This window comes from Peromyscus leucopus, chromosome 4 (genome assembly GCF_004664715.2).
Source record: "Peromyscus leucopus breed LL Stock chromosome 4, UCI_PerLeu_2.1, whole genome shotgun sequence".
Taxonomy (NCBI): domain Eukaryota; kingdom Metazoa; phylum Chordata; class Mammalia; order Rodentia; family Cricetidae; genus Peromyscus; species Peromyscus leucopus.
Genome location: NC_051066.1, coordinates 101,137,731 through 101,164,972, shown reverse-complemented (window position 1 = coordinate 101,164,972; position 27,242 = coordinate 101,137,731). Strand labels below are relative to the sequence as shown.

At 43.0% G+C, this 27,242-nt stretch overlaps 1 protein-coding gene across 1 annotated transcript in view; it reads right to left on the bottom strand.

Moving 5' to 3' along the window:
- Positions 1 to 27,242, bottom strand: part of Slc12a1 (solute carrier family 12 member 1) — an 88,020-nt gene that overhangs the window by 50,723 nt on the left and 10,055 nt on the right. Inside the window, exons 3-10 of the mRNA XM_028858266.2 lie at positions 26,622 to 26,753; positions 26,402 to 26,477; positions 20,501 to 20,596; positions 18,165 to 18,304; positions 17,004 to 17,114; positions 16,104 to 16,215; positions 13,451 to 13,578; positions 8,094 to 8,178 (exon numbers count right to left, since the gene is read on the bottom strand). Of these exons, the coding sequence (XP_028714099.1) occupies positions 8,094 to 8,178; positions 13,451 to 13,578; positions 16,104 to 16,215; positions 17,004 to 17,114; positions 18,165 to 18,304; positions 20,501 to 20,596; positions 26,402 to 26,477; positions 26,622 to 26,753 (880 nt within the window). The remainder of the gene's footprint in view (positions 1 to 8,093; positions 8,179 to 13,450; positions 13,579 to 16,103; positions 16,216 to 17,003; positions 17,115 to 18,164; positions 18,305 to 20,500; positions 20,597 to 26,401; positions 26,478 to 26,621; positions 26,754 to 27,242) is intronic.

Genomic DNA, 27,242 nt, shown 5'->3' with positions numbered 1-27,242 from the left:
ACAGAAATATAGGCAAGGCTTTGGAAATCCACAAAAGAGCTGAACAGAGATGTACCACTGAACGGAGTAGCAAGCCCAGCAGAACCTCCTTTGTGCAGTTCCCTGGCTGGGTCATGGGACTCAGCAGCCACTCCCAAAGATAAAGGTGAGGGTCAGGCAGCTCCACCCCCAGCACTAGCACAAGCCAAAGCCCTCATGAGCTTGAATCCAGTTGTAGTATTTGGAGAGTCAGTGATTTCTCCAGCTGATGAGGCGGCATCGGTGAGAAAGACACCGTTTTGTCAATGGGGTTCAGGGCAGTGGGGCTTAGGAGGCATCGTGAAGATCTTCCCTTGGGCCTGTTACAACCATTGGTGAGGACTGGTGCAGGGAGGTAGTTGTGGACAGCAGAGAGCTGGATGTGGATGAACTGAAGAGTACAGGTGGCCAGGGAGAGATTTTATCAAGCCTGGCGTTCAATGCCTCTGAAGCTTACAGGTAGATGAAATTCTAGAGATAACCGTGGTTTGCTGTGTTAGAGCCCCAAACTCAGAAGTTGTAGGGGTGCACCCTCCGGCAGATGATTAATGCTTGGGAGGCCTTGACGGTACCAAGTCAGGTCCTCCACGTGTACCCATCCCTGTGCTGTGGCTGCTCCCACGTCCCCAGGGCTCTTAGGAGACATCCTTCTGCTGGAACAGGCACCTCAGGTCTATGCTCGGGGCGTCTCAGGAGAGTGAGAGGACCTGTCCAGCTTTCAGAGGGACAGAGTGGCCAGCAGCAGCCCCTGGTGCCCTAAGAAGAACAGCTGCTAGACAGTGAATGCTGGCAGACATCGTGCGCTTGCCCAGTACAGACTAGGCAACAGTGTACACCAGAGGAGAGACAAGAGCCCAGATTCAACCGACTGCCCTCCCCCAACGCTTGTAACTAGCAGCTTCTATTCTGAAGACCTGGCAGAAGACATTCTAATAAAATTTTCCCTACTGTGTGATCCCTTTTTTTCCTGTTCTGCATATTTAGCAGTATCTTCACTGTATTATATCTTCATACATTCATCTTATTTTAGGCATTTTTTTTGGTCCCCACTTTGGGGCAACATTTTCCCCTTCTTTGTTTCTTTTTCTGGCCCTTCTCTCCTTCCTTTTTCCCTATACCTCTCTACATTTCATAGTATTTTGAATTTGCTTCATTGGCTTTTTTCTTTTCTTTTAAAAAGAGATTTATATTTTCAATTATGTGTCTGTGTGTGTCTATGTGGGGGTATGTGCTTATGGGTGTGGGTGCTCACAGAGGTCCCAGGCATTGGATCTCCTGGAGCTGGAGTTACAGGTTGTTGTGAGCCGCCCAACATGGGTGCTGAGAACCAAACTTGGGTCCTCTGCAAGACCAGCAGGTGCTCTTAACACCTACCTAGCCATCTCTCCAGCCCAGACTTTTTAAAAATACTCTTATGTTTTTTATTTTTATCCTCTTTATTATATTTATTCAATTTTGTTTTTGACAATTGGGAAATATTTTTCTTTACATTTTTTTCTATTTTTGTTCTCTTCTCCACTCCCCTTCTTTTTCTTTTAGCTCTTTAACCTTATTTCTTTTATTTTTCTCATCTTTCTTCACCTTCCTGCATCTCATTCAGTTCTCATTTATAGAACATTCTGATGTAATGTCATTCTCAATTCATGGTGGCTGGTGATGTATTAGTGGCTGTAATTGATTTTAAGTGGATTTCTGTGTTTCATGTGGTTTGATGTTATTGTGAGTAGAGAGGTTTGTATCCTCCTTCATTGGTAGTGAGGAATGAGACTGCAAGAGTAGCTAAGAAAGACCTCCCCCTCAAAAAAAAAAAAAATCCAGAAGAGATATCTAAACCAAGAGATGCACTAACCACACAAACATAAGAAACTTCAAAAGGCCCGCAGCATGACTTTTTCAAGAGATAGTAACTCCATGAGTGCTAAACCCAAAGATACAGAGATGTGCAAAATGCAGCATGATGATTTCAGTTTTCTGGTAAAAATGATCAATAACCTAAAAGAAGATACAAACTACCAGATGAATTTGATTCAGGCCATAGAGAGGAACATCAGCAAATAGAAAAACAAACAAACAAAAAAAAGCAGCAAAATGAAGGAGGAGATGAGCCACACGGGTGACAAGTCCACAACACAGAAAACTCAGCAAGGAAATGAAGATTTCTGAAAAGCAAAGCAAACAAACCCAGATGCATTGAAAACAAAAAACTCACTGAATCCAATAAAAACCCAGCAGGCTCGGTCACTAAGAAACCTGCCAAGCAGAAGGAAGAATGTCAGAGATGGAGGCTGGGGTGGATGGAGCATGGAGGTCAGGTATTGGCACAGGAAACACAGTAGCAAACAAGCATCACCACATCTAAGGGCTCTGAGACACTAAAGCTCAGAACCTACAACACAGAAGAGGCCAGCACTAAAACATCGAGAATCTACCAAATTATACCCGAGACTCTCCAAATTTAGAGAAAGACACAGATATTCCTGCACCAGAAACACTCAGAACTCCAAATAGACACAATGAGAGAAGAAATCTCCATGATGTCAAAATGCTGAAAATACATAGCAAAGAAAACCATCTTCAAAGCTATAAGGGGAAATAGCAACTCCTCTACAAAGCAGAAACAACACAACACCAGGCATCTCAGAGGCCACCCTCAAAGCCAAGCTTAGAACGAGATATTCCAAGCCCCCATGCAAACAACTGTCGACCAAGATTGCTATACCCAGCAAAGTCATCTTTTCAAATCGATGGAGAAATAAGGGCCCCCAAGACAGGCACATACCATGATTGTGAAGTGTGCCAAACCCATGCTGCAGAAGAGGCTTAAAGGGGTATCTTACACAAAAAAGGGGAGGGAGAATGATGTAATTAGAGTATAATATCAAAAATAAAATTTAGAAAAAGACAACAAAGGACAACATATGCTGGTAGGGATGTGGGGAAAGATGAACTCTTAGTCACTGTTGGTGGGAATGTAAACCTGTATAGCCCCTATGGAAACCAGTATGAATATTTCCTAAGAAACTGAAAATAGATTTAATATAAGACCCAGATATACTCTTGGCTATATATACAAAAACCTCTAAGTAGATGTATCTCAGAGATATGTGTACATCCATGCTTATCACTGACAATAGTCAGGACATGGAAGTAGCTTAAGTGTCTGTCAACATACAAATGGATGGAGGACATGTGTGATGTTTACACAATGACATTTTATGCTGCCGGAAAGGAAAATAAAATTATGTCAGGGGCAGGAAAACGGACACATTTGAAAATCATTATGTTAAGTGAAACAAACCAGCCTCAGAGAGACAAATACTGCATGTTTTCTTTCAGATATAGAACCTAGATTTACAATTATACATACGTGTGTGTGTGTGTGTGTGTGTGTGTGTGTTTGTAGGCCATAGAACGAGAATGGAGATTATGAGAGAAGATGATGTGATATTAGGGGAGGTGAGAAATAGAGAGAGTAATGGGACACAGGAAATAGCAAAGTAGAAGCAGGAAATGACGTGGGAAGGAAGAGGCAAGGAGAGGGCGTGGGAAAGAGCAGTGGAGAAGGGGACAGTTCAGAACCAAGTGAACTGACACGCACTTCTGTGGACGCTGTGATGGCATGCGTCTCTCTGTATGTTAACTGAACAAAGAAGTAAATAATAAGGCGATACTTTGGGAAAAATATTAATATTTCCTAGCTAGCCATTAATATTAATGGCGAGACAATCTTCTTTCTGTTTCATCATTTTCACACACTTGAGTACTTCCACTGTTTTCTATTATAAACTTTGTAATGATGAACATCTTTGTGCATTAACTTTTTCTTCTAAGTTTTAAAATATTTCTCCAGGGTAGAGTCTCAGAAACAGAACTGTGAGCACTTAAAAAAACTTTATCTTTTTAAATGTACTTATTTGTTTTTTAATGTGTGTGTATGCTTTGCCTGCATGTGTTTATGGCCTCTATGTATGTGCCTGGTCCCTGCAGAGGTCAGAAGAGAGCATTGGAGCCCTGGAACTGGAGTTACTGATGGTTGTGAGTTACCATGTGGGTGCTGGAAACTGAACTTGGTTCCTTCTCAAGAGCAATGAATACTCTCAAGAAGAAAAAAAATGTGTCATTTGCTAGAAAATGGATGGAATGGAAATCATCATGCTAAGCAAAATAAGCCAGACTCAGAAAGGTAAATATTGTGAGTTTTCTCTCATATGTAGAATTTAGATTTGAATCTGGATCTCTATATGTGTGTATATCTCTGTACATACCTTTACATACACATATACATATACATGATGTGGAAGTAGAAGGGAACTAAGTTGTGGTGGTATTGTGTTCCCAAAATATTATGTACTCTAATAAATTTATCTGGGGTCAGAGAACAGACAGCCACTAAATACAAAGGCTAGAAAATGGTGGCACTCACACCTTTAATCCTAGCATTCCAGAGATAGAAATCCCTCTGGATCTCTGTGAGTTCAAGGCCACATTGGAAATAGCCAAGCATGGTGACACATGCTTTAATCCAGAAAGCCAGCTTTAATCCCAGGAGTGTGTAGAAAGCAGAAGATATATAAGCGTGAGGACCAGAAACTAGAAGATTTGGCTAGTTAAGATTTTGGCTGGTTAAGCATTCAGCTTTTGAGCAGTAATTCAGCTGAGACCATTCGGATGAGGACTCAGAGGCTCCAGTCTGCGGAGACAAGACAGCTGAGGATCCGGCGAGGTGAGATAGCTGTGGCTTGTTCTGTCTCTCTGATCTACCAGCATGGACCCCAATAACTCGCCTCAGGTTTGATTTTATTAATAAGAACTCTTAAGATTCCTGCTACACTAAGTAGGGAGAGGAAAGATACTAAAGGGAGGGAAAGGGGTTATAAGAAAGTGCTGTGGGAGGGCAAGGATGAGAAAATACAAAGATGTGTTGGGGATATTTGATCACACTGTGAACACCAAGTTTGCATTTGGTTAATTAAATAAAATTAACCTGGGGTCAGGAGGCTCTGTCAGCAACTAGTTGACAGAAAGTAATCATCAAGCACGAGAGGACAACCAGGAGAGAGACACACACACACACAGGAAGTAGAAGGGTGGGATTTGGAGTGGCACGGCGTTTTCTGGTTTGGTGGACCAGAAGCACTGGTCTTCTGTGGATGCCAGCAAGGAGAGGGGTAGCTGGTTACTGCTCAGCCTTTCTGAGCTCACAGGTTTTCACCCCAGCTTTTGAATCTTGAGTCTTAAATTCATAATCAGAATGATAGAGATTAGTTAAAGCTACCTTAAGTGGCAACGACAGGGCCGGTGCCTGTGGGAGCAGAATTCTCACTAGGCTGAGGCCTGAGTGGCCAGGCCCTGCTAGATAAGCAGGCAAGAACTGTGGAGTTGCAACTGCTGGCTGAGATAGCAGTAGACTAAGGTGCAACCACTGTGTTGAAGTTGAAACAATGATGCATATGAATAAGATGTCAAGGGAATGAACCAAGAAGAAAGATGGAGTATATATTTTAATTTTTTACTTTCCTTATGAGGTTTTCTGACTATAATCTCTGCCATTGTGTATTTAATGGTGATTGAAATATATGGATATAATTGTAAACTATACACAAGGATTTAAATATAAAAGACAGATTCTTTGTAAACCAAATGCCAACTAACTAAGCTGTTCATTTGGCTTTCCTACTCCACTGTGTGTGGTCTCTTACTTATTACTACTACCTTTAAAGACAGCCCCCAAGGTGGCCCATTGGTCTGAGGGTATGATTCTTGCTTATGGAGTATGCTATCACCGGTTCTAATCCTAGACAAGCCATTCCATTAGGAGCTGGGGACATGGCTCAGTCAGTAACATGCTCACTGCACATATATGAGGACCTTTATAGGAACCCCCAGGACCCATGGAAAGGCAGGCATGGTGGTATGTGTCACTGTGCTCCTATAGTGAGGTGGGAAGGGAAGACAAGTGATTCCCTAGAAGACAACAGGTCAGAAAGCCCAATGTGCACAGCAGTCAACAACAAAGAGACTGTTTTAATTGAGGGTGAAGACAAGGATCTGGACAGACAGATAGAGACAAAAAGAATTCTTTAGAAGATAGTTCCTGGCCTGGAGAGATGGTTCAGTGGTTAAGAGCACTGACTGCTCTTCCAGAGGTCCTGAGTTCAATTCCCAGCAACCACATGGTGGCTCACAACCATCTGTAATGAGATCTGGTGCCATCTTCTGGCCTGCAGGGACACATGCAGGCAGACCACTATATATAATAATAATAAAAAAAGATAGTTCCCAGGGGTGGAAATGAAGTGCACCCTGCTTCCATAGTCACAGAATTCCCAGTGAATGTCATCATAGCTGTGAGCAGTAGCCTGCTATCCTCTGTGTACACACTTGGGATGATGGCTGTTGACTGATAAGAAAAATTATCCACCTAGATTTTGCCTCTTTGTACTGTTCACTTTACACCCAACCATCTTTTTGGGATCATGTGCTTTGTGACCTTCACGATAGATCTGCTCAAAGTCCTGAGTCACTGTTAACACTGATTCCCATGATGGGTGTCTTCCTCCCCTGCCAAAGTACAGACACTCAACTAACTACTCATTCCCTCAACTTTTCTGTTTCTTAAACACACACAGGTTCACTTAAAACCACATTTGGAAGACACAACCTCAGATAGCTTGAGTGCCATTCTAAAGTCATTGACATTCAAACACATTGAATCAGAAAACGTCTACCTGTGTAACTCAGCTCAGAATGCCACAGGGCAGTGAATGACTTACCAGGTTCCTCACAGAGAAGCAGCAAGATAGGCAACAGTCTTAACTTCTTGCTTTTTTGGTTTTCTTTTCTTCAGAAATAATTTAAGATATATTGCTGTGGATGCTGTGGATGCTGTGAATGTGTTACTCTGATTGATTGATAAATAAAATGCTGATTGGCCAGTAGCCAGGCAGGAAGTATAGTGTAGGTGGGATAAGGAGAGAGGAGAATTCTGGGAAGTGGAAGGCTGAGTCAGGAGACGCTGCCGCAATGAGGAGCAGGATGTAAAGTACTGGTAAGCCATGAGACTCGTGGCAAGGTATAGATTTATAGAAATGGGTTAATTTAAGATATAAGAACTAGATAGCAAGAAGCCTGAGCCGCATGGCCATACAGTTTATAAATAATATAAGCATCTGTGTGTTTATTTGGGTCTGAGCAGCTGCAGATGAGATAGATTTGTCCTGACCTTGGGCCAGGCATGACCAGGAGATAACACCAGCTGCAATATATGGCTTTCCCATATTTTCTTATAGTAAGCAGAGGACTACTGGAGTTTGTCATTTGGTCAATAGGCCATCAAGCTCCCACAGCTCTCCAGCCTGGGCCTGCATTCCTCACTGTGCACCAGAGAGGGTTTCTTCTCTGCATGTTGGAAAACATGTTCCTTCCTTCCCACTATGGCATAAGCATGCCATGGCCCTAAGAGGAGATGTGGCCGCAGGCAGCAGGTAGAGCCAATGCTTGCCTTGTGAGCAGCTGGAAAGGCACATGGGCATGCTCTGCTCACCGAGAAGCATGGGGCTGGCTTCCACACTGCTAACAGCTGGGGCTGTTCTGATTTCCTGGCAGCTTGTGTCAATGACACTTCCAAGTTAGAGATGAGGTAGTGTTGTGACTTCCTCATCTTTTATACTTTCCTTTGCCAGGTTTGGGTTTTGTTGATTTTTTTTTCTACTTTGCTCTGTTCTTGTCCTCACTTACCTCACAGGACAAGAGAGCTGAGTGCTAGAAGCAACAGCTTTCTCAGCAGTACAGTCACCAAGGGTGGCAAGGCGTGGCCTTCTTTGGACCAGGGCATAACGGCAATTTGATAGGCTCTTTTAAAATACTGAGCTGAAGATGCTTGCATTGCATTTTAATTGCATCAAAGGCCCCCAAAGATACACATCATTAAGTATCAAGAAAGGAAGTAAAGTTGCTACCTTAAAACAAAACAACCTCCCCCAAACTTTCTATGTACTTATGTTCCATTGAAAGGTATTAGACAGGAAGAACCACTGGGCTCCCTGAAATTCTGACATCAAACACGTTTTACTCACCAACACAAATAGCAACACCTATGTAGGCAACAGTGGTGATGAAAATGGCCAGCATGGTTCCTCTGGGGATGGCATCCTGGGGATCCTGTGAAAAATTGTGTAGAGGAGAAAGCAGAACTGAGCAAGAAACAGAGTGCTAGTAGTTATTTTTGTATTTTCAAAATGTTAAATTATGCCTCCGAAGGCAAGCTCTCAAGAAACTATCTAGCAAATGGCAAAGTGAACAGTCTTCGGACAGAGTATTTAGAATGAATAATGGAATATAAAACTTGGTGCTGCATATAAACCCACAGAGCTTGCACCAACCTGCACCAGATGGGATCCTAGAGCTGAAAGGAAAAGTGGACATATGCCCGCATCCCTGACCCAGAAGCTATTTCCAATTGATAACCACTTACAAATGAGAAATTAGCTTTCTCCATGGGAGTCTCACTGGGGAAACCAACCACTCTGAAGGTAGGCTCCATGTGCACCAGTAAATGGCCAACAGAAAATGAACTCGATGGCATCTTTGGAGGTTTTTGTCTCATAAGTCAGGTTTTTTTTTTTTTTTTTTTTTTTTGCCTTACCTGTCCTTTGCATATATATATAATGACTTGCAGTTTAGTGTTTTTATGGGATTCTTATTCTTATGTGTGTGAACATGTGTATCTCTATGTCTATACGTGTTTCTTGTGCTTTTTCTTTGGCTCTTTTTCTTGCTTGGTTGTTTTGTCCTATATTTGCTTGTTTTTGTTTTATGTTATTGCAGTACATGTCATTTTATTATTATTATTTCTTAGATGCCTGTTTGTTTTCTAAGGAAAGACAGAAAGGGAGGTATCTAGATGGGAAGGTGGGGAGGAATTGGGAGGAGCAGGGGGAGGGGAACTACAATCAGAATATGTTATATAAAAAGATCTATTTTTAGTAAAAAAAGGAAAAGAGAAAAGTGGTTCTATTTTTTTTTTTTAGATAGGGTTTCTCTGTGTAGTTTTGGTGCCTGTCCTGGATCTCGCTCTGTAGACCAGGTTGGCCTCAAACTCACAGAGATCTGCCTGGCTCTGCCTCCCAAATGCTGGGACTAAAGGTGTGCGCCACCACTGCCTGGCTGTGGCTCTATTTTTAATAAACAAATCCAACTGTTAAAAAGAACAAGACCAGGGGCTGAAGAGATGGCTCAGACGTTAAGAGCACTGACTGCTCTTCCAGAGGTCCTGAGTTCAATTCCCAGCAACCACATGGTGGCTCACAACCATTTGTAATGAGATCTGGTGCCCTCTTCTGGCCTGCAGTCATACATGCTGTATACATAATAAATAAATAAATAAATAAATAAATAAATAAGTCTTTTTTTAAAAGGAACAAGACCAAACAAACAAAATCTCACTGCTGAACTGAAGAGAGCCCTCCCTTCTAAAGAGAGATGTTGTAGTAGAACAGACCTCTCCCTCTCTCTCCCTCCCTCTCCCTCTCCTCTCCCTCTCCCTCTCCCTCCTCTCCCTCTCCCTCTCCCTCTCCTCTCTCTCTCTCTCTCTCTCTCTCTCTCTCTCTCTCTCTCTCTCCCTCTCTCTCCCTGAACTGTGAAGAAGCATCAGATACAGACATATCTGGCATGTTGATAATATCTGGGCATATGTATGTCTTATACTGAGCTTAGGCTTGCCTTTAATTAAAACAAAGAAAGAAAAACAAAACAAAGCAAACAAAAAACACAGTTCTGGCTGAGCAAAAAGGATCATCTACTAAATTCTACAGTCTCTCTAAATTCTTCATTTCCACAAGTAAGCTCAGTAAAGAGGCAAGGCCAACCCTATACCAGAAAATAAGCTTTTCTCTTGCTTATAAATGTATGTGCATACATTAAATTGAATCCACATGATACTTAATTTACCATGTTATACCTGGTTTTGGAAGGGATTGGTAAATTATATCAAACTGACTTTCAAGCAGCATATTGGATTATATTTAATTCAATTTAAGAATTATTAAACAGATATTTTGATGCATGATTTTCTTATACAGGCAGTTATCTAGCATTCAGAAAGAGTCAATAAATACTGAGCAGAGAAAAGTAGAATCCCAGTAGGCAGTGGTCTCCTGGCTGGGGGACACAGGTCTCATCAATACAGGCAAATGAAGTTGGAACATTTTTTTTTTTAACTTAAATATGATGATCAAGTCCATTGAAAAGATCACACTTGGTGAATGCAGACACAGCCCAACCACTGGAAATCATGACTTAACCAAGCACACCTGCGCCACATGGGTGCATTATAACCAGCTTTATGGAGCCACTAATCCATATGCTCCAATTCTTCTAGGAACATCTGCATATGGGGATTTTGCTGGTACACATTTACCTAGCCTCTTCCTTCCACACTATTGTCTCCAGAGCAAATGTGCAGGTGTGTGCAATACAACAGCTCCTGGGAGGGAGGCGAGGGTAGTGTGGCTGAAATGGGCCCTACTTAATCTAATTCACATGATGTTTTACCTTTCATTTTATTGCTTAAGAATGTATTGGGAGCTGGAGGTAGCTCAGTAAAGTGTCTGCTGTGTAAGCATGAGGGTCTGAGGTCAATTCCTAGAATCATGTTTAAAAAGAACACAGGAACAAAAGCAAGTGTGGGGCACACTTAGAATCCCAGCACTGGGGAGGTGAGATAGGTGGATGCCTGGAGCTCACTGACCAGCCAGTCTAGCCTGGTTGATGACTCCCAGGTTCCAGTGAGACTATCACCCAACCAAACCAAACCAAACCAAACCAAACCAAACCAAACCAAACCAAAGCGAGTAATGTGTGGAATGACCTGATGTTGACCTCCGGCCTTCACAAGCACTCATGTATGAGCACCTCCCAAAAGCCCCACAAAAGTTTCATGGGATCTGGGTGAAGTTGTAACCGACTGAACTGGAGCATAACAGGATAGGAGGCGGAGTGTGGAAGGCAATCTTGTGATGCAGACATGAAGATGGCTCTCCCTTGCAGCTGCCTCCTAAAAGCTCTAAAGCTGTGGAGTCCACCTTACATCAGGGTCACCTTGACTCTACGGCACTAACGGGTAACATGTGATGTCAGTGTGTTGATGTATGAGCCTGTACTCTAAGATCAGACCGAAACGGCAATGTTTAGTCTTGCTGCTGACAGAGGACGCTTGGGAACTGGGCTCATTCTTAGTTTTCACCCTCCTCCAGAATTAATCCCAAATCCAAGCTACTTCTCCTTCCCATCATTAAAAGTGCCCCCAGCCAGGACAGAATAAAAGTAAGGAATCAATTAGGTTTCTGCTTTTTTGGGTGTAACAACCACATCCTAATTTTGCGTCTTAGAAATATTTCCCAAATCTTCTCCTAGACCCCGATTTTCAGGGCAGCTCCTGTCCTGCTATGGCTGTTGCACACAGAATGCTCAGGATGGGGCTCTGTGCACCCATTATGCTGTTCCTGGTCACTCCTCCCTGCAGTGCGAGGAGCCGTCTTGAGAAGGAGTCTGAGTCTGGAAGCAGAGTATTCATCTATATCTTCGTATATTGAATAAACAATATTTCCTAAATTAAACTGACTCGACTATTATTAATTATTTTTATATTTATTTTGGTTTCACCTTCAGAGAAAAATCAAGTCTAGAGATACAGAAGTTTCCTTGCCATTGTCCAGAATATTTCACCTTTGGGAGCTAACATGTTTGGCTACTCTGGCTTTTAACTATGCTCTGGTATCCCAGATAATTTTACTTTTCACTTCCCTTTTTCCTGGGCCTATGGGCTGTTGGTTTCTCCATTTGCTGAATAGTTTCTCTGTCTGTCTGTCTGTCTGTCTCTCCTTCCTCCCCTTTCTCCCTCCCTGAGTGCCCATGCCCCCCTGCACATTTCCTTAGATTTCTTGCCTCTCTTTTATACCTACCTGGATGAATTCATCCATGCAGTAGCTTCCAGGCTTGCCTTCCTTCCTGGAGCTCCAGACTCCCTTTGTTCCCCAGACTCTTGTGCTGTGATGTCCTACTGCTGTTTCAACCCCATTAGCTAAGTCTGAGGCTCCTCTCCCTCATCTACTATGCCATGAAATCAATTCAATGAGGTGAAACCAGTGTTGGAGAATAAAATCAGATAGAACAGATGTGGAAACATCAGAAGGCATTGCTTTTGGTTATGACCTATGATGCTTTCTTACTGTGGCTTAGGGTAAGAGAATTCTTTCCATCGCTCCTAACTCTAACAAAGGCTGTCTCCTGCATGGCCTTCATTCAGGCATTAGGTAAGATGAATTGACTAAGCACCTTGGTTTTTTTGGGGTTTTTTTTGTTTTGTTTTGTTTTGTTTTTTGGTTTTTCGAGACAGGGTTTTTCTGTGTAGCTTTGCACCTTTTCCTGGAACTCACTTGGTAGCCCAGGCTGGCCTCAAACTCACAGAGATCCGCCTGCCTCTGCCTCCCGAGTGCTGGGGATTAAAGGTGTGCACCACCACCGCCCGGCTAGCACCTTGTTTTTAAGAAGTCTAAAGAAAGCATAAGATTTTCCAATTTAAAAGCCTATCTGTAGCTTCTGGGAGCTTAAATCAGTGTGCTGATACTTTCCTAGTTAGTGAGAAAACAGGAGTTCATAACTAAATTTCATTAAGCGAGGAGAGGAGCTGAAATGTTTTGCACAAGTTTGTGACTTTCTGAGCTTTGACATGACCTCTCCATGCCGCTGTCTGCTCAAGAATTTACCGTGGCAACGTGGTTGCTAGCATAGTGAATCTAAACACCTTAATTCACTCGCTCAGTCAGTACCTGTTGAGGCCGTGCTATCTCAGAAGATACACAGTGAAAATGCCCAAAGGTCAAGTCCCTACTTCCACAGAGTTTGAGCCTCTACAGCCTCTTCCTTTCCTGTGAAGATTGAGGCTCTCCAGCCTCACCAGGTTGTCTCTAGTTAATGGGCAAGAGACTCCCTGCTGTACTCAGGCTTCTCATGTCAGACTCTGCTCGCTTTGCTATTGTCGAGTTGGTTTTGTTTGTCCTCAAATGTCTTGTATTCTTAGTCATTACGATTTTTTAAAGGAAAAGAATGATTCTGATAGTAAGTCACTAAAACATGTTCATTTTATTGAAAAATAACTTCCTGTGAATATACTCTGCTTTTGGATGCCACTGAATATGGGTTTTAGATTTATACTATATTATCAAGAGCCTAGATTTAAAATTAAAGGAGAGAGAGAGAGAGAGAGAGAGAGAGAGAGAGAGAGAGAGAGAGAGAGAGAACAACCAAGAAATCCTGCAGAAACCTTCACTCTTGAGTCTCTGGGACCTAAGTCATATTTAGTCTGTACAGCTTCTCATGCTACCAACAACTACAGTCCAGCCACGAGGGTTACAAAGCAGAGGGAACTACATACCTCCAGGTCTCCAGAGATGTTGGCACCAGCAAGGATCCCAGTGGCAGCTGGGAAAAAGATGGCAAAGACAGAGAAGAAGCCTTCACCCTTCGTGAAGCTTGGCCCAAAGTTTTCGGCAAATATGGATGCTGAAATGCAAGCAAAGGGAACATCATCCTGTTGGGTTTTGCCACACTGTAGAAGCCTACGTTCTTGACTTCTGTATTTCCAAATGGAAATAGATCCTTAGAATGGAAACAGACTTAACCCTAAACTGTTGGTTACTGTTCCCCAAGTACCAAAGTATCTATCATTTTAGATACACATTTAGGTCTTAGACCTCTAGACAGCTCTGAAAAGGTCATTAGAGGCCACACTTGTTTATTTTCTTTGAATACAGAAGAAATAGAAAAAAGGGATAAGGAATTCTCCTAGAAGGAAAAATTAGTCTTCTCCAGTGGAGTCTCACTGGGCATACAAACTACACTTATAAGAGGCCCCATACCAAGCAGTGGCTGGTCAATACAAAACAAACCCAATGGTATTTTTGTGGACTTCTGTCTCATATTGCTTTGTTGGAATTTTTTTCTTTGTTGTTGTTCTTACAGTTCTTTTGCTTGTATATTAAGGATTTCTGATTTTGTGCTTTATGGGTTTCGTTTTTTTGTGTGAGTCTGTGTTTTTTGTTCTTTGTTGTTTTTCTTTTCTGTTTGTTTGTTTACCTGTTTTCTAAGGAGAGAGAGAGAGAGAAGGAAAGGGCATGGAGTTGGGTGGGTGAGGAGATGGGTAGAATTGGATTAGGGAGGAGTTTCAGGGGAGGGAAAACTGTGATCAGAATATATTGTATGAAAAAAAGTTGAATTAAAATATATAAAAACAGCCAGGTGGTAGTGGCACATACCTTTAATCCCAGCACTCGGGAGGCAGAGCCAGGTAGATCTCTGTGAGTTCGAGGCCAGCCTGGGCTACCAAGTGAGTTCCAGGAAAAGGCACAAAGCTACACAGAGAAACTCTGTCTCAAAAAACCAAATATATATATATATATATATATATATATATATATATATACACAAATATTTCCAAGAAAAAATAATTTTTGCAGGAGCACGTTAGCACTCTCACGAACATACTACACATTCCCCCTCATAACCACATTCTCACATGTATGCATCTTTAAGCAACCTGCCTTTCCAGGCCTTTGAGAAACTCAAATAGACCTGTGGGAGGGAGCCACACTGTAAACTTGTTCCTAGTGTTCTAAGTCTTCTGCTCCTCCTCCCAGAGTTCCTGTCTTAGGTCCTTATACCAAATTCTCAGAGAATGAAAATGGTGATGCGCTTTGTCCGTAGGGCAACACCGACCTACAGATGGTCACCAAATCACTTGAATGAAAAGATGGAAAGGAAGACAAAGAAGAAGAAACCACACAAAAGAAGAAATCTGGGAGGAGAAAAGGGGGAAAGAAAGTTGGAAACATCAGGAGATGCAGAGTCAGGGAAAAGATAGAAAAGGAAGGACAGTAAAGCCCAAAGTCAATAAAGAAACCACAGTAAAGATCTGGTTTTAAAAAGGGGGAGGGGGTCACAGGTGCTGATAGCTGAATACATAATGAAGCAAATTATATATATATAGTTTGTTTTTTGAGACAGGGTTTCTCTGTGTAGTTTTGGTGCCTGTCCTGGATCTCGCTCTGTAGACCAGGCTGGCCTTGAACTCACAGAGATCTGCCTTGCTCTGCCTCCTGAGTGCTGGGATTAAAGGAATGCACCCGGCTGCAAATGATATTTTTTTAAAACCTCGGCTGTGTATTGAGTAAGGTAGGGTAGAAAATAGGAAAGTAGAAGTGGACTGGGGAGACAAAAGTCAGCTTCACACGCTATGATGTTACCACAAGGAAATATGTAAGTAATTCACCCATCATTTCTTTTAAGTGTCTGTTTTGCCTTGTATATATGTATGTATACTGCATGCCTGCCTGGTGCCTACAGAGGCCAGAAGAGGGTGTTGGATCCCCTGGAACTGGAGTTAAAGATGGTTGTGAGCTGCTGCGAAAGGCTGAGCAATCTCTCCCGTCCCCTAACCCATACTGCTTGAAAGTTTGACAGTGATCGGCAGCAGGTTATGTCCCAGCCAGCCTGGATGCTACAAAGTCTCCCGGGAAGACAAGAGGACTTGATTGGACCTAAGTGCTCAGCAGTGGCTGATTATTTCTCCCAGCTGCAGGTTCCTTTCCTATTGTAGTCTCTGTTCCTATTGTCTAGCCACTGAGTGATAATCCAGGATTCAAGGACTTTCAAGAGACCTTCTTATCTTCAACTGAAAAAGATTGACTTCTCGAAATTACTTTTACATTTTAAATACTATTGGTGAAATTATTAAGGCCACTCCACGTCCTCCAGCAACAAAATACTTTCCATAGTTCCTTTTCAAAGTTTCCTCAGGAAGTTGTCATTATTAATCTAGTGGGAAAAATCTGAGAAGCAAACAGGATATGTACAACCTTTCAGTTGATAACCAAGAGTTGAAACACAACCATGGCTCTCCTGAATTCAACTCTAGGCCCTTTCCTGGACTACACTGAAGTTCTGGTGGCTGGAGATGGGTGAGTGAGGTAGCAATGGGGGAGAACAATGTAGACACATGAACTGAGAAACGACTGCTTAGCCCTGCTTACCTTGATAGTTGAAGAAGCCTCTGGATCTCTTCTCGTTGTTGGATGGGATGACAGTTCCAATGAAGAAGTTTGCAATGGCAATGAGAAGAATGACCAGGAGGATCACTTGAGCCTGAGACACCACAGGAACAGGACCAAGTTAGAAGCAACAGCGAAATGGACATTCTCACCTTACAGCTGAAGCTTAATATGTGGCCCTGCTCTCTGCTCAGGGCTTGAGGATGAGACCTGGGTTCCCAGTGTTCCGTGCTGCTGGTCTGCACAATAGTTGTACATGAAGATGCATCAACTTGCTGCCTGTGTCACCACAGTGGCAGAAAACAAAGTGATGCATGGCCCGACGACCTGGTACATAACCTCGAGTCTTGACCAGACTTGGTACTTGTCGAGAAATATTGTTTACACCATGTGAAGATGTGTTGCTGTGATTGGTTTAATAAAAAAAAAAAAACAAAAAACTGAATGGCCAGTAGTGAGGCAGGAGAGAATAGGTGGGACTTCTGGGCAGAGAGAGGAACTTGAGATGAATCTAGGCACATGAGAGATGCCAGGGAGACACTAAAGAAGTTGGACATATGGTATAGAGGAGAGGTAACCAAGGCACGTGGCAATGTAGATTAATAAAAACAGGTTAATTTAAGTTATAAGAGCTAGTTGGGGACAAGCCTAAGCTAAGGCCAAGCTTTCATAATTAATAATAAGTCTCAATGTCATTATTTGTGAGCTGGCAGCCCAAGGGGAAGTCTGACCACTGAGTTATGATGTCCACCTTGCATGTACTCATACCTTTTGCTGTAATGAAAAGATGACAGCTGTTCTTTGTGAATTAGGTGTTCCTTTTGTTGTGATTAACTCAGGGCCTGGCCAGCACTTGTTACAGTGTTATTTAGAGACACCCACCTTCGCTTCCCACTCCATCCCAGCTACTGAGATTCCTAGCAGGATCACCACGGTGATGGAACCGATTATCCGGATGTCATTGGTTGGATCCACCATCATTGAGTCACTCTCCTGGGGGGAGGAAATCACTCAAGTGATTAGAGATAGCTCTTTGCATTCAGGAGTTTTTATAACATTCAACAAGAAGAAAAGATAGTGTATACAGATGCCTAGGGGCATATGGGATAATAAGAAAATAAGTGTTTGTAAGTTCTGGAAGGCAAAAAAAATTCTAATTCTAATTTTACTTTATCTGTGATATAGGCCTTTGATAGGCAAGGCTAGGGGCTAGAAGGTTTAGAAATTCCTTCTAGTCACAGCTTCAGGAGACATTGCAGCACTAACTCAAAGTATGTATGTCCACACCTTTTCTGTTGTGCTTCCACAAAAGGACTAGCCACTTTCATGTGCCAAGGGGAATTTAGAAAAACAAAAACAAGTGGTTTACACTATGAGTATTGGAAAATAAGTGTTGTTCAACTTAACAGAGAATACAAACTCAGTAATATTAAGAGAACATACCTTAAGAAATACACAATAGGCTCATTTATTTATCTAATTTCCACATAGACATACCTTCACCAGCAGAACTCAGCTAGGCCTTTAAGGTGAGGAAGCTGAGGTGTTACCACACTGCATAGGCTCTAAGAGCTTGTTCCCAGAGCACTGGGTAGGGCGCTTAGCTAAGAAAGGCCTCATTTTCTGCAGCAAGTTGTCCTCATGTTTGACCTTTCTTCATCTTTGGAAACCTTGTGAGCAACCGTGGTGTGTCTACAGGAAGTGATGCCTGCCTTCTTTCTGAAGCTTCTTAGTCTACACACTCTCCACACATATCCTTTTTATCTGATCTGCACAGAACTCGTGTGAAATGCACGGAGCAGTGAATTAGCTCCTCTTTCCGCTTTAGAAAACAAGCCTCAGACGTCAAGGAACTGGTCTAATGCCTCCCAGATGGTAGGATGAGAAGCTGAACTGAAAGCTGGACCTTCTGACGTTATGCCTGGGGCTCGCTCCTCCCTGATACTGAACTCTCCTCCTCATATCTGGACATGAAACTATCCCCTAGGGCCCTGTAAAAGAAGGTTGAGTTACTTTGTCTATACAAAGAAGTACTTTCATTACCTTAAGGAGATCTACCACAGTCTCCGCAAACCCCACCACGTACATAGCGACAGCCACTGCGTTGGCGAAAGCAAAGATCAAGCCTATAGACCCTCCGAACTCAGGCCCTAAGCTCCGGGAAATCAGGTAGTAGGCGCCACCTGCAACAAGAGAGCAGTGTCTGTCACTGGAGGAGATGCCAAGATCTCCAGTCTCTAGAGTTAAACTCCAACTCTTAATCAGCCCAAGAAGAATATTATGGATTCTTATTCATTTAATATGTCCTGCGTCATCATAATGAGTACTGGTGGTCAGACCCACCTTGTACTCTGTACATAGCCCGAAAGGTACATGCCAATAAAATTCAAACTATTGAAACTTACACGTTAGAATCCTGATTTAAATTAATAAATAATAACGATAAGCTCTACTCAAAAGCTTTGTCTTTAAAAAAAAAATCATTAGAGTATCCAAATAAATAATGTAATTGAAGTAAAGTTTTAGATTCAAAATTTCCAGAAACCGACAGACCAGGGTAGAAAATGAAATGGTAGAACTCATCCTTTTCTGGTAATTATGGCACAGACCTGTTATCCTTGCCCTTTGGAGGTAGAAGTAGGAAGATTAAGTTTTCAAGGTCATCCTCAGCTATAGTAAAATTGAGGCTAGCCTGGGCTGCATAAAGCCCTGACTCAAAAGAACAAAGCAGTTGTTTTCTTTCTTTTTTTTTTCTTTCTCTTTTTATTTCTGACTTCCATTCTATCGCATGCAGATTTTTGGTAGCTGATCTGTAAAAGGAGCAGCTGTATCGAGGTGTGTGTTACCCATTCTGTAAAGCAGCCTTGTTTTCTGGCTTTAGCCTAACGAAGCTTGAATTCCCATAGTAAGGATGTGGAGTGGAAAGAAAAGCAGGGGGAGGGCTGGGAACCCATGTTCTTCCTTGAACGCTAAAGAATAGTTTTGTGTATGTCCACCCATTTCGGTGACATGAAAACTGAGGGGGACCACTTCAGAACCTAGAGTCAGTGACTGACACTAGAGCAGTCAAGATGAGAGACAGGGACACCGTAATGACTTCTTAGGTGGAGCTAGTCGTGGGAGTCCTCAACTTGAAACATGGAACAGACTCAGAACAAAAGCGCCTTTTGCAGAGGAGGAACTGTGCTCAGTATAGATAAGTTCTCAAAATGGAATTTAATCTGGTAGAGCGAATCCCTTGACTTTGCTCAACAAATTGGCTAGACAGTTACGTGGGCCTAACAGTCAAAACAAGAGACAGATGGGGCTGGAGAATTGACTCCATGGTTAGGAGCACTTGTTGCTCTTGCAAAGGACCCAGGTTCAATTCTCAGCACCCATGTGATAGCTCAAGACCATACGTAATTCCAGTTCCAGTGGTTCTGATGCCTCTTCTGACTGCCTCAGGCACCAGGCGCACACAGGGTGCATACACATAGATGCAGACAAAATACTCATGCACATAAAATAAAATAAATCTTTAAAAAAGCAGTTAATAAAATGTAAGCTGAGAGAGGAGATGTGTTACGGGGTAGGGTGACCTTTTAGAAAGCCCCCGAGTAGGGCTTGGGGGTGGGGGTGGGTAGCAGGGGTGGTACTCATGCCTGCAATCAAGGAATTGGGAAGGCTAAGACAAGTGGATTGTGGTGGACGCAAGGCCACTCTGGCCCTGCAGAGTAAGACGTCTCATAACACCAAAACCATGCTAGAGATGGCTCAGTGGCTGAGAGCGTGTATTGTTTTAACAGAGGACCTGAGTCAAGCAGCTCACAATCACCTGTAAGTCTACCGCCATCTTCTGACCTCCTCTAGCACCAGTACTGATGTGAACATATCCCTGAGGCCCTTAGGACAGTGACAAACTTCATCTACTTTGTGTTCTACCCTGGCCTGCCTGCTCCTGAAAACTTGACAGTAATTCATTGTTTCATTTATTTACTTTTTAAATTTTCTTTTTCTTGATGTTTTCATAGGAGCAGAGTGTTTGGGGAGAACCTGAAGGCTGGGTGCAGGAGTGTTGGCTATGTGGGAATTACCACCGTGAGGTAGGATGTTGGGGAGCACCCAGCCGGAGAGGACCAAGGAGGGAGCCAGCTGAGCTCACCTGGTACTGAGAACCCAGTGGGACTCATTACAGGAAATGGATCAAAGGAGCCCTTTCTCCAGGTCTCTTCTTGTTTAATTGAGAAGAATTTTACCTCGTTATCTGAATTTCGCTTTGTTTTGTTTCAAGTCTTGGGGCCCAGCTAGCAACATAAAATCTTCACAACCAGTTATTAAACACCGCTGGACAGGAATGCAACCAGAGCTTATAATCAAAAGTAAGTCAGTTGGCTTACCTCCTCGAACTACTCCATTTGTGCAAATAGCAGACATAGAAATACCTGTGAGTGTCGTCACTACTACGCTCAGGCCAATGATGATGACTCCCAGACCTGCAAAACCCCCAACAGAGGTGTTTGACTCCAGTAGGTAGAAAGATCACCAATACATCAGGAAGTGTCGGTCACAGAAGGTCAGTCTCCCTGCAGAAACCTGAAATGTTCTGATTGGTCCCACTCCACGACCGGGTAGGAGGCACCTGAAATGCACTGTACTTTAAAACTGCAGCCATACCGAGGAGTCATTTCCCGAGAAACACCAGCAATAAGACTGATCTGGAAAATAAGAGCTTTCCCCAAGGACTCCGCACATCTGGAGCAGGACCTGTAATGTGCCAGGATGCTGTCAGCCGTGACCTGGGAGAACTTGGACTACACTCACCGTGCTTGCTCTCTGCAATCGGCTCCTCCACACTTCCTTGTGCCCATCAGTAACCAAATATATAGAGACTTGTGCCTACCAGTAACACGTGATGAGGATATTAGGTATCTTAGAGATTTTTACCTCCACGAACAAACCCGTTTGTTGCTATTGCAGAAGTTGACAACCCAGTGATAGAGGTTACCATGGTGGAAAGAAGAATTATAAGAACTCCAAGACCTGTTAGCAATGAAAGACAAAAGATATTACATGTTACTCTTCTTCCTTGGACTCCCTATTCCTGCAACCTCTACTGCCTTTTCATTTATCTTTTCAGGTCTGTGCCTTGGGCCCCAGGGGGGTTTCTTTCCATGAAGATGGAGTTAGTATGCTGGCATAAAGATCAAGTCCAAGAAACACTCATGATGATGAAGGGTGGCATCCAAGCGTCCCACAGTCTAAAGTGCAGCCCTGGAAAGGAAAAGCCGACTTCTGCTGATGTCCTGGGAGAGAAGCTACCCTGGCTGTGAAAGAGGAAACATGACATCTGACCTTCTCTCTTGCTTGAGAGGAACCTGAATGAGAAAGTTGGGGATTTGACAAAGGTTAAACCCTTCTTCATTTTTCTTGCACCCCTTTGCCTGGGGGAGAAAAGAAACCAACTCACGTTACCTTTGAAAACACCCCAGAAAGGTCAGCAGTGAACTGTTGGAGCCTGTGTTGCCTTTACCTTACAAATGATGATCTGACTCACAACTTTAATTACCTCCTCTGACATATCCATTTGTGGCGATAGCAGAGGTGGATAAACCAGTGATGGCTGTCACTGTCACGGCTAAGCCGATGATAATCACACCAAGACCTCAGTTGAGAGAGGAAAAATAAGTGCGATTAAATGGTGGAACAGCTCATGGGGTCATTTACATAAAAGCAAACACATCTGGGTAGTCACTGAAGGACCGCATTTGAATTTAACAAGCTGGCCAGGAAATCATCATTCAGGTACTAAGAGATTCAAGATCTGGGATGTGCAGAGCTGTGCTGCCCCCGCCCCCAAGTGAACAATTCAGACTGGTCAAAGTGTAGGATGAACCTGGTCTTGGATGAAGTTCTACACAGCCCTCAGCTGTTAGAATAAATGAAGGTTATTCTAACTTTCCAGTTAAATGCCTTCATTAGCAAATTGTTCATTAGGTAGGTGGGTAAATCGGACAGAGCCAAATTTAGGTACACTAACTTATTTGCTGTGTGTCTTCAGAACTGACTTATTTTCTGATACCCAAATGGCAGTTAAGTTAGAAGGAGTGGATGTGTGAAGTTGCTGTCACAGTGCAGGGAGGGCAGGACTCACTGGTGACATTCTGTCAGTGTAACCACAGCACTCATAAGTCCTAGTGTTTATGGAAAGCCTTCTGCATACCTAGCTGTGTGGTCAGCAGTGGGAGAAATGCAAGGTGTAAATACAGCAGGATGAAAGAGCCACCCTTGAGGATACTATAGTTCAGAAGGGCGGTGATTATAAGGAGAAACGCATTCAAAGGAAAGGCTTGCATACTTTTAGTTTCAAGAAACTCAGGTGTGTGTGTGTGTGTGTGTGTGTGTGTGTGTGTGTGTGTGTGTGTCACTTAGGCAGGCATAGAATATACTAGAATATATCACTGTGGTATAAGGAATTTTTTTTAAGCAACACAGGTGAACGTAAGGACACAAGGACAGCTCTCGGCTTTCCTCTTTACCCAGGTCAGGGACATGCATGTGTGAATGTGTCCATGCTTTCTTTATCTGGAGGACTGATGCTCACACACAGAGACAAGGGCAGAGCCTCGTCAGCCTGTAGAAGATTCCTCGGGAATCCACAAGCCTTCCAGACCAGGCCTTGTCTTCTAATAAATTTCTCTATTCATTTCCTTCCCACAATTGGCCACCCTAGAAACTCAAAATTCCCTTCTCTTTGTCTAGTGGCGTTCCTGCACTTTCCTTGTTCTTTTGTTAAGGTGATGTCCAAGTGTTCTGGCCACCCCTCTGAATCACCACCCGCCACAGAGTCCTCCGTGTGTGTACACAATGCATGAATAAACACGTTCTTTTGTTAACCTGATGTCTGACAGTCTAAAGCATGAGGCCACAGGCTATGAACCCAAGATGGACGGAGGAAATGTATCTTCCCCTCTCCCCTGCCACCTTAACACTCCCTCCTAAGAAGCTGATAGAGAATTCAGGGAGAGTATGGCGAGTTCAGTGACTCGGGGTGTTTTACTCTGTGTTGTTGAGCATTCTCCCACACGTAAAGTAGTCATTCCCACTTTACCACCCCTGCCACGGACCCTTAGAGTGGAGGTTGAAAGAAGCAGTCACACTAAATATTTTGTCCTACAGAGACACCCCGAGGAGCATCACTTCTCCTGTGTGGCCTTGGGTGCTGGTGCCGTGAAAGGTGGTTTATTCCAAGCCTTTGCACATTATTTTGCTTTTAGGAGGTTTGAGGACGGACGTTTAGCACAGCCTAGACTCTTTAAGGGCTCACACGTTTGCATTGTATGACGTTGCTCCCACTCTAACTTCATTATTTCCCAATCGTTGTCTCCCGAGCCATTCCCACCTGTCGTGCCCCATACGTTTCTGTGACCTGTTTGAACGCCAGTTTCCAATTCAAAACAGTGAGAGGCTTGATTTTTTTTTTCTCACAAACAAAAAGTCCTAGGATGAGAGGCAGCTGAGAGAACGTTCTGTTTGTTGATTCCTCAAAACGTGGCTCTTGCCTGACCTGCTGCTGGAAGTGCTGGCGATGCCTATTAAAATGCCCACATTCTGGGTTCGGAGCTTTGAAAGCGAACCCCAGGCTTCTGCACCCTTCTATTCCACGTCAGATCATTCTTGCTCACTCTGTAGTGAGATGAGTCATCTAGCTTCAGCCCATCTCACCTGGTATCTTCCCATTCAGCAAGATTTTTGTTTTTTAGCTATATCTTCAAATAATTGATTGGGAGATAATTAACTCATTTTCCTATGCTTTAGCTGCAAAGTAAAACCCAGAGTGTAAGTGACTTGCTTTGGGTCACATTCACTTTTCACACCCAACTTCCCTGTCTAATGTTGAGTTAATTGGAAATGATACTGTCCCAGCAAGTTGTTCAAAATGAGGAACAAATGGACAGCATTGTCTACTCAGTCTATCACATGTTTTTAGGAATGGGCAGCCCAGACACAGAGTCCCAGAATGGCTGCCTGGGCTATAACTTTGGTCACCAGATTCCTCCTGGCTTATCTCCAGGGTCTGAGCTTGAAAATATATAGTTTTTTTTCTTTCCATAAACTATGCCTAAACCAAGAAGAAAATGCTTGTATTTGCGTCTTTTCTTCTGAAATATAGAGAGAAGTAAGCCGAACACAGTGTCTGTTGGATAGTTCCCTGGTAGTGTGTGTGTGTGTGTGTGTGTGTGTGTGTGTGTGTGTGTGTGTGTGTGTGTGTGAGAGAGAGAGAGAGAGAGAGAGAGAGAGAGAGAGAGAGAGAGGAGAGAGAGAAGCTGTCTCATTAAATGGTACCAGGGGCTGAGTCTTAAAGAGTATGAAGCTCATTAAGAAGACCCCTCCAAACCAACAGCCCGAACTCAAAGATGCTGACACTTGAGCTAGTGCCGGATGAAGATTTCAAAAGTTCTGGCAAAAATGGTCCAGGACCTGAAGGATGATATGAATTCAATTCAGACTCTAGAGAGGAACATCTGCAACACAGAGTGGGGAAGCCAGCAAAATGGATGAGAAAACTATCAGCACACAAATCCCAAATGGGACCATTTGGTTCAGTTAGCTCTAGGTCTGTAACAGTGTAGATTGATAAGATGTTTCTACTAATCACTAAATTTCATGCTCTGAGATAAAAGAGCATGAGAAAAAGCAACACCAACAACTCCAGTCAACAGAAAAGTCAATGCACACCGTTAGGTTAGAGTGATCATTACTGACTTCTAAGCGTGATTCCAGTATACAAATGAAATGATTTTGTTTAGACACACTAATGTCTAAAAGTGAAGCAAACTGCTTAGCAGAGAGAGGATCCTTTATACCTTTGTAATAAACGTGAAACTGGGTTGACTGTGAAGAGTTGTGTAAGATCTGATTAAAGTGCAGATTGTTGCCCAAACATATGGGTGTTAAATACATACATTAGAAAGAATTACTCTTGCCTTTGGCTGTCTGGGCTCACACCTCCACACAAAGAACTGCGTCTTGATGATCTCAATAAGTTACTAAACTGCCCTTAAAAACCTAATTTTGCATGAAGCCCCGGAGCAAAGCCTTGGCAATATTAAGCTGCAGATTTTCCATGGCACGGCATCTACTTATTTTGGACCCTGCGGCTGCAGGCATTCATTTGCTACGCATCATCAAACCGGCAAGCAGCCTTTCTGTCAGGCACCTAGCAGCTGCTGAACAAGAAACATGGAAAAAAACGCTGGGGCTGGCTCAGGGCTCCCTGTTGGAGGGGAGCCTTCCCGCTCCAGCTGTCCACTGTGCGTCCTAAAGTGTGTGGAAGGAGGTAGATAACACCAGGTACCTCCATACACAAATTGAGATGTCTCCCTGAGCAGCAGATGAAGGCACAGCTGAGCTCCTGTGTTCTCCATACCAATACTCTCTTCTAAGTCTCCCCTCGGCACTCAATCCATGTTTTTCCGAGGAGCACATACAACAGAACACTGTCGATTTGTATCACAGTAAGTTAGAAACTTAGGTAAAACTTAGGTAAAAACTCAAATAAGTTTTTCAAATAAATTTTACATTCTTCATAAAAACGCTTTTTACAAAACTGAATTTTTAAGTGGAGTGTAATTGAAAAGCATCAGATAATCACTCCTGGAATAATACAATATTTTTCTATTCAGAAAAAAAAAAAACTGGTTACCTACATTGTAAGTAATCACTTGCAATGACTGGAGTCATTTCAATTATCAGTTTAAGCTTGTAGTTGGGATATTTTATGAGCACTTGCTGTTTACTGCTGGTATCTGACAGTAACACAGATATTTTCTTTGGAAAATGTTCACAATGCAGCCTTTTGACTAGTCAGGTCGTATATACATTTTTACCACTTCCCCACAGATGGTTTTTGCTAAGTGAACTTTTGCCAGTCTTCATAAGTGGAATAGTCTGAGGCAAATAAAATGCGAACATCAATATATCCCAAAGTGTGGCCATAGTTATTTGAAGCAGATATGCTTTATACACCCATATGCTTGAAACTCTATAGAAAGCTAGAGATATTCGCTTGACCATTCCCCAGTTGGGCAAATGGAAAATTCCAGTCTCACAGGAGTTAGCGTCTCACCTCTCCTCCCTGGCATTGTCAGAGGCAAAAAAAAAAAAAAAAAAAAAAAAAAAAAAGTTCTCAGGTGTAAATGCCTTCTGTGACCTTCGTCTTCTGCGCATTGATAGAGAACCAAGTTTGTCATTAAGCTTACAATTTACATAAAAATCATTTAGGAGGGGAAATTGCTCACCGATTCCGGCTTCTCCAACAATCCAGGAAAGGCGAATGAAGAGCATGACTCCCCAGATGTTCAGCATGCATCTCACCTGTGGATGGAAGTGAGGATGGAGAGGGTGCGGGACCAAGCCCGACCAACCCCCTTAGTAACTCTGGTGTCCGGGGCTGCCTAGTGAATCCTGTCCGATCCCCCAGCAGATGGCTCTCCTTGGTAAACACGGAAGATTTCTTACCAGCACACCTTTCACCCATCCAAACTTCACAACCCCAGCTGTGTCTTCCTCCTTGTTTTCCGCTTGTTCATCCCCTGGCATCCCGTCGCCATTAGCAACCCTGTCAGCTGATCCAGGGGCCACGGTCACATTCTGCATTTTTACCAAGGAAAAACAAAACAAAACAAACAAACAAACACAGTGGTGGATCAAATAAGCCGTTTCTTAAAACTTTCAAAGCCAAGTCAAAACAGTGGCCATAAAACTCTAGAAAAAAAAGTATTTAAATAGCTTCAGCAAATAGTGTTGCTATTGTTTCTTACCCCGGGAGCCAATGAGTTCCCTTTGTGAGTCATTTCAACCATGGCTAAGGCTGGAGGACGGTAGACAGAACCGAGGCCATCCTGCCACTAACGACATAAAAGTGGTCAGACTAAATGAATTTAAAATGCAAAAGGATAAAAACAAGACAACAGATTCAAGGGAGGAAAGCCAGGCAAGGCCAGGCGAGGGTCGTTTGTGCTACGCGTTGGAGCACAGAGTGATAAACCTCCTGGGTGCAGAGTAGCTGGAATTCTTTCCCTGTGCTTTGTTTCACTCAGTTACTTGGAACAATCCCTCCTCTCTTCCCTCTTTCCCAAC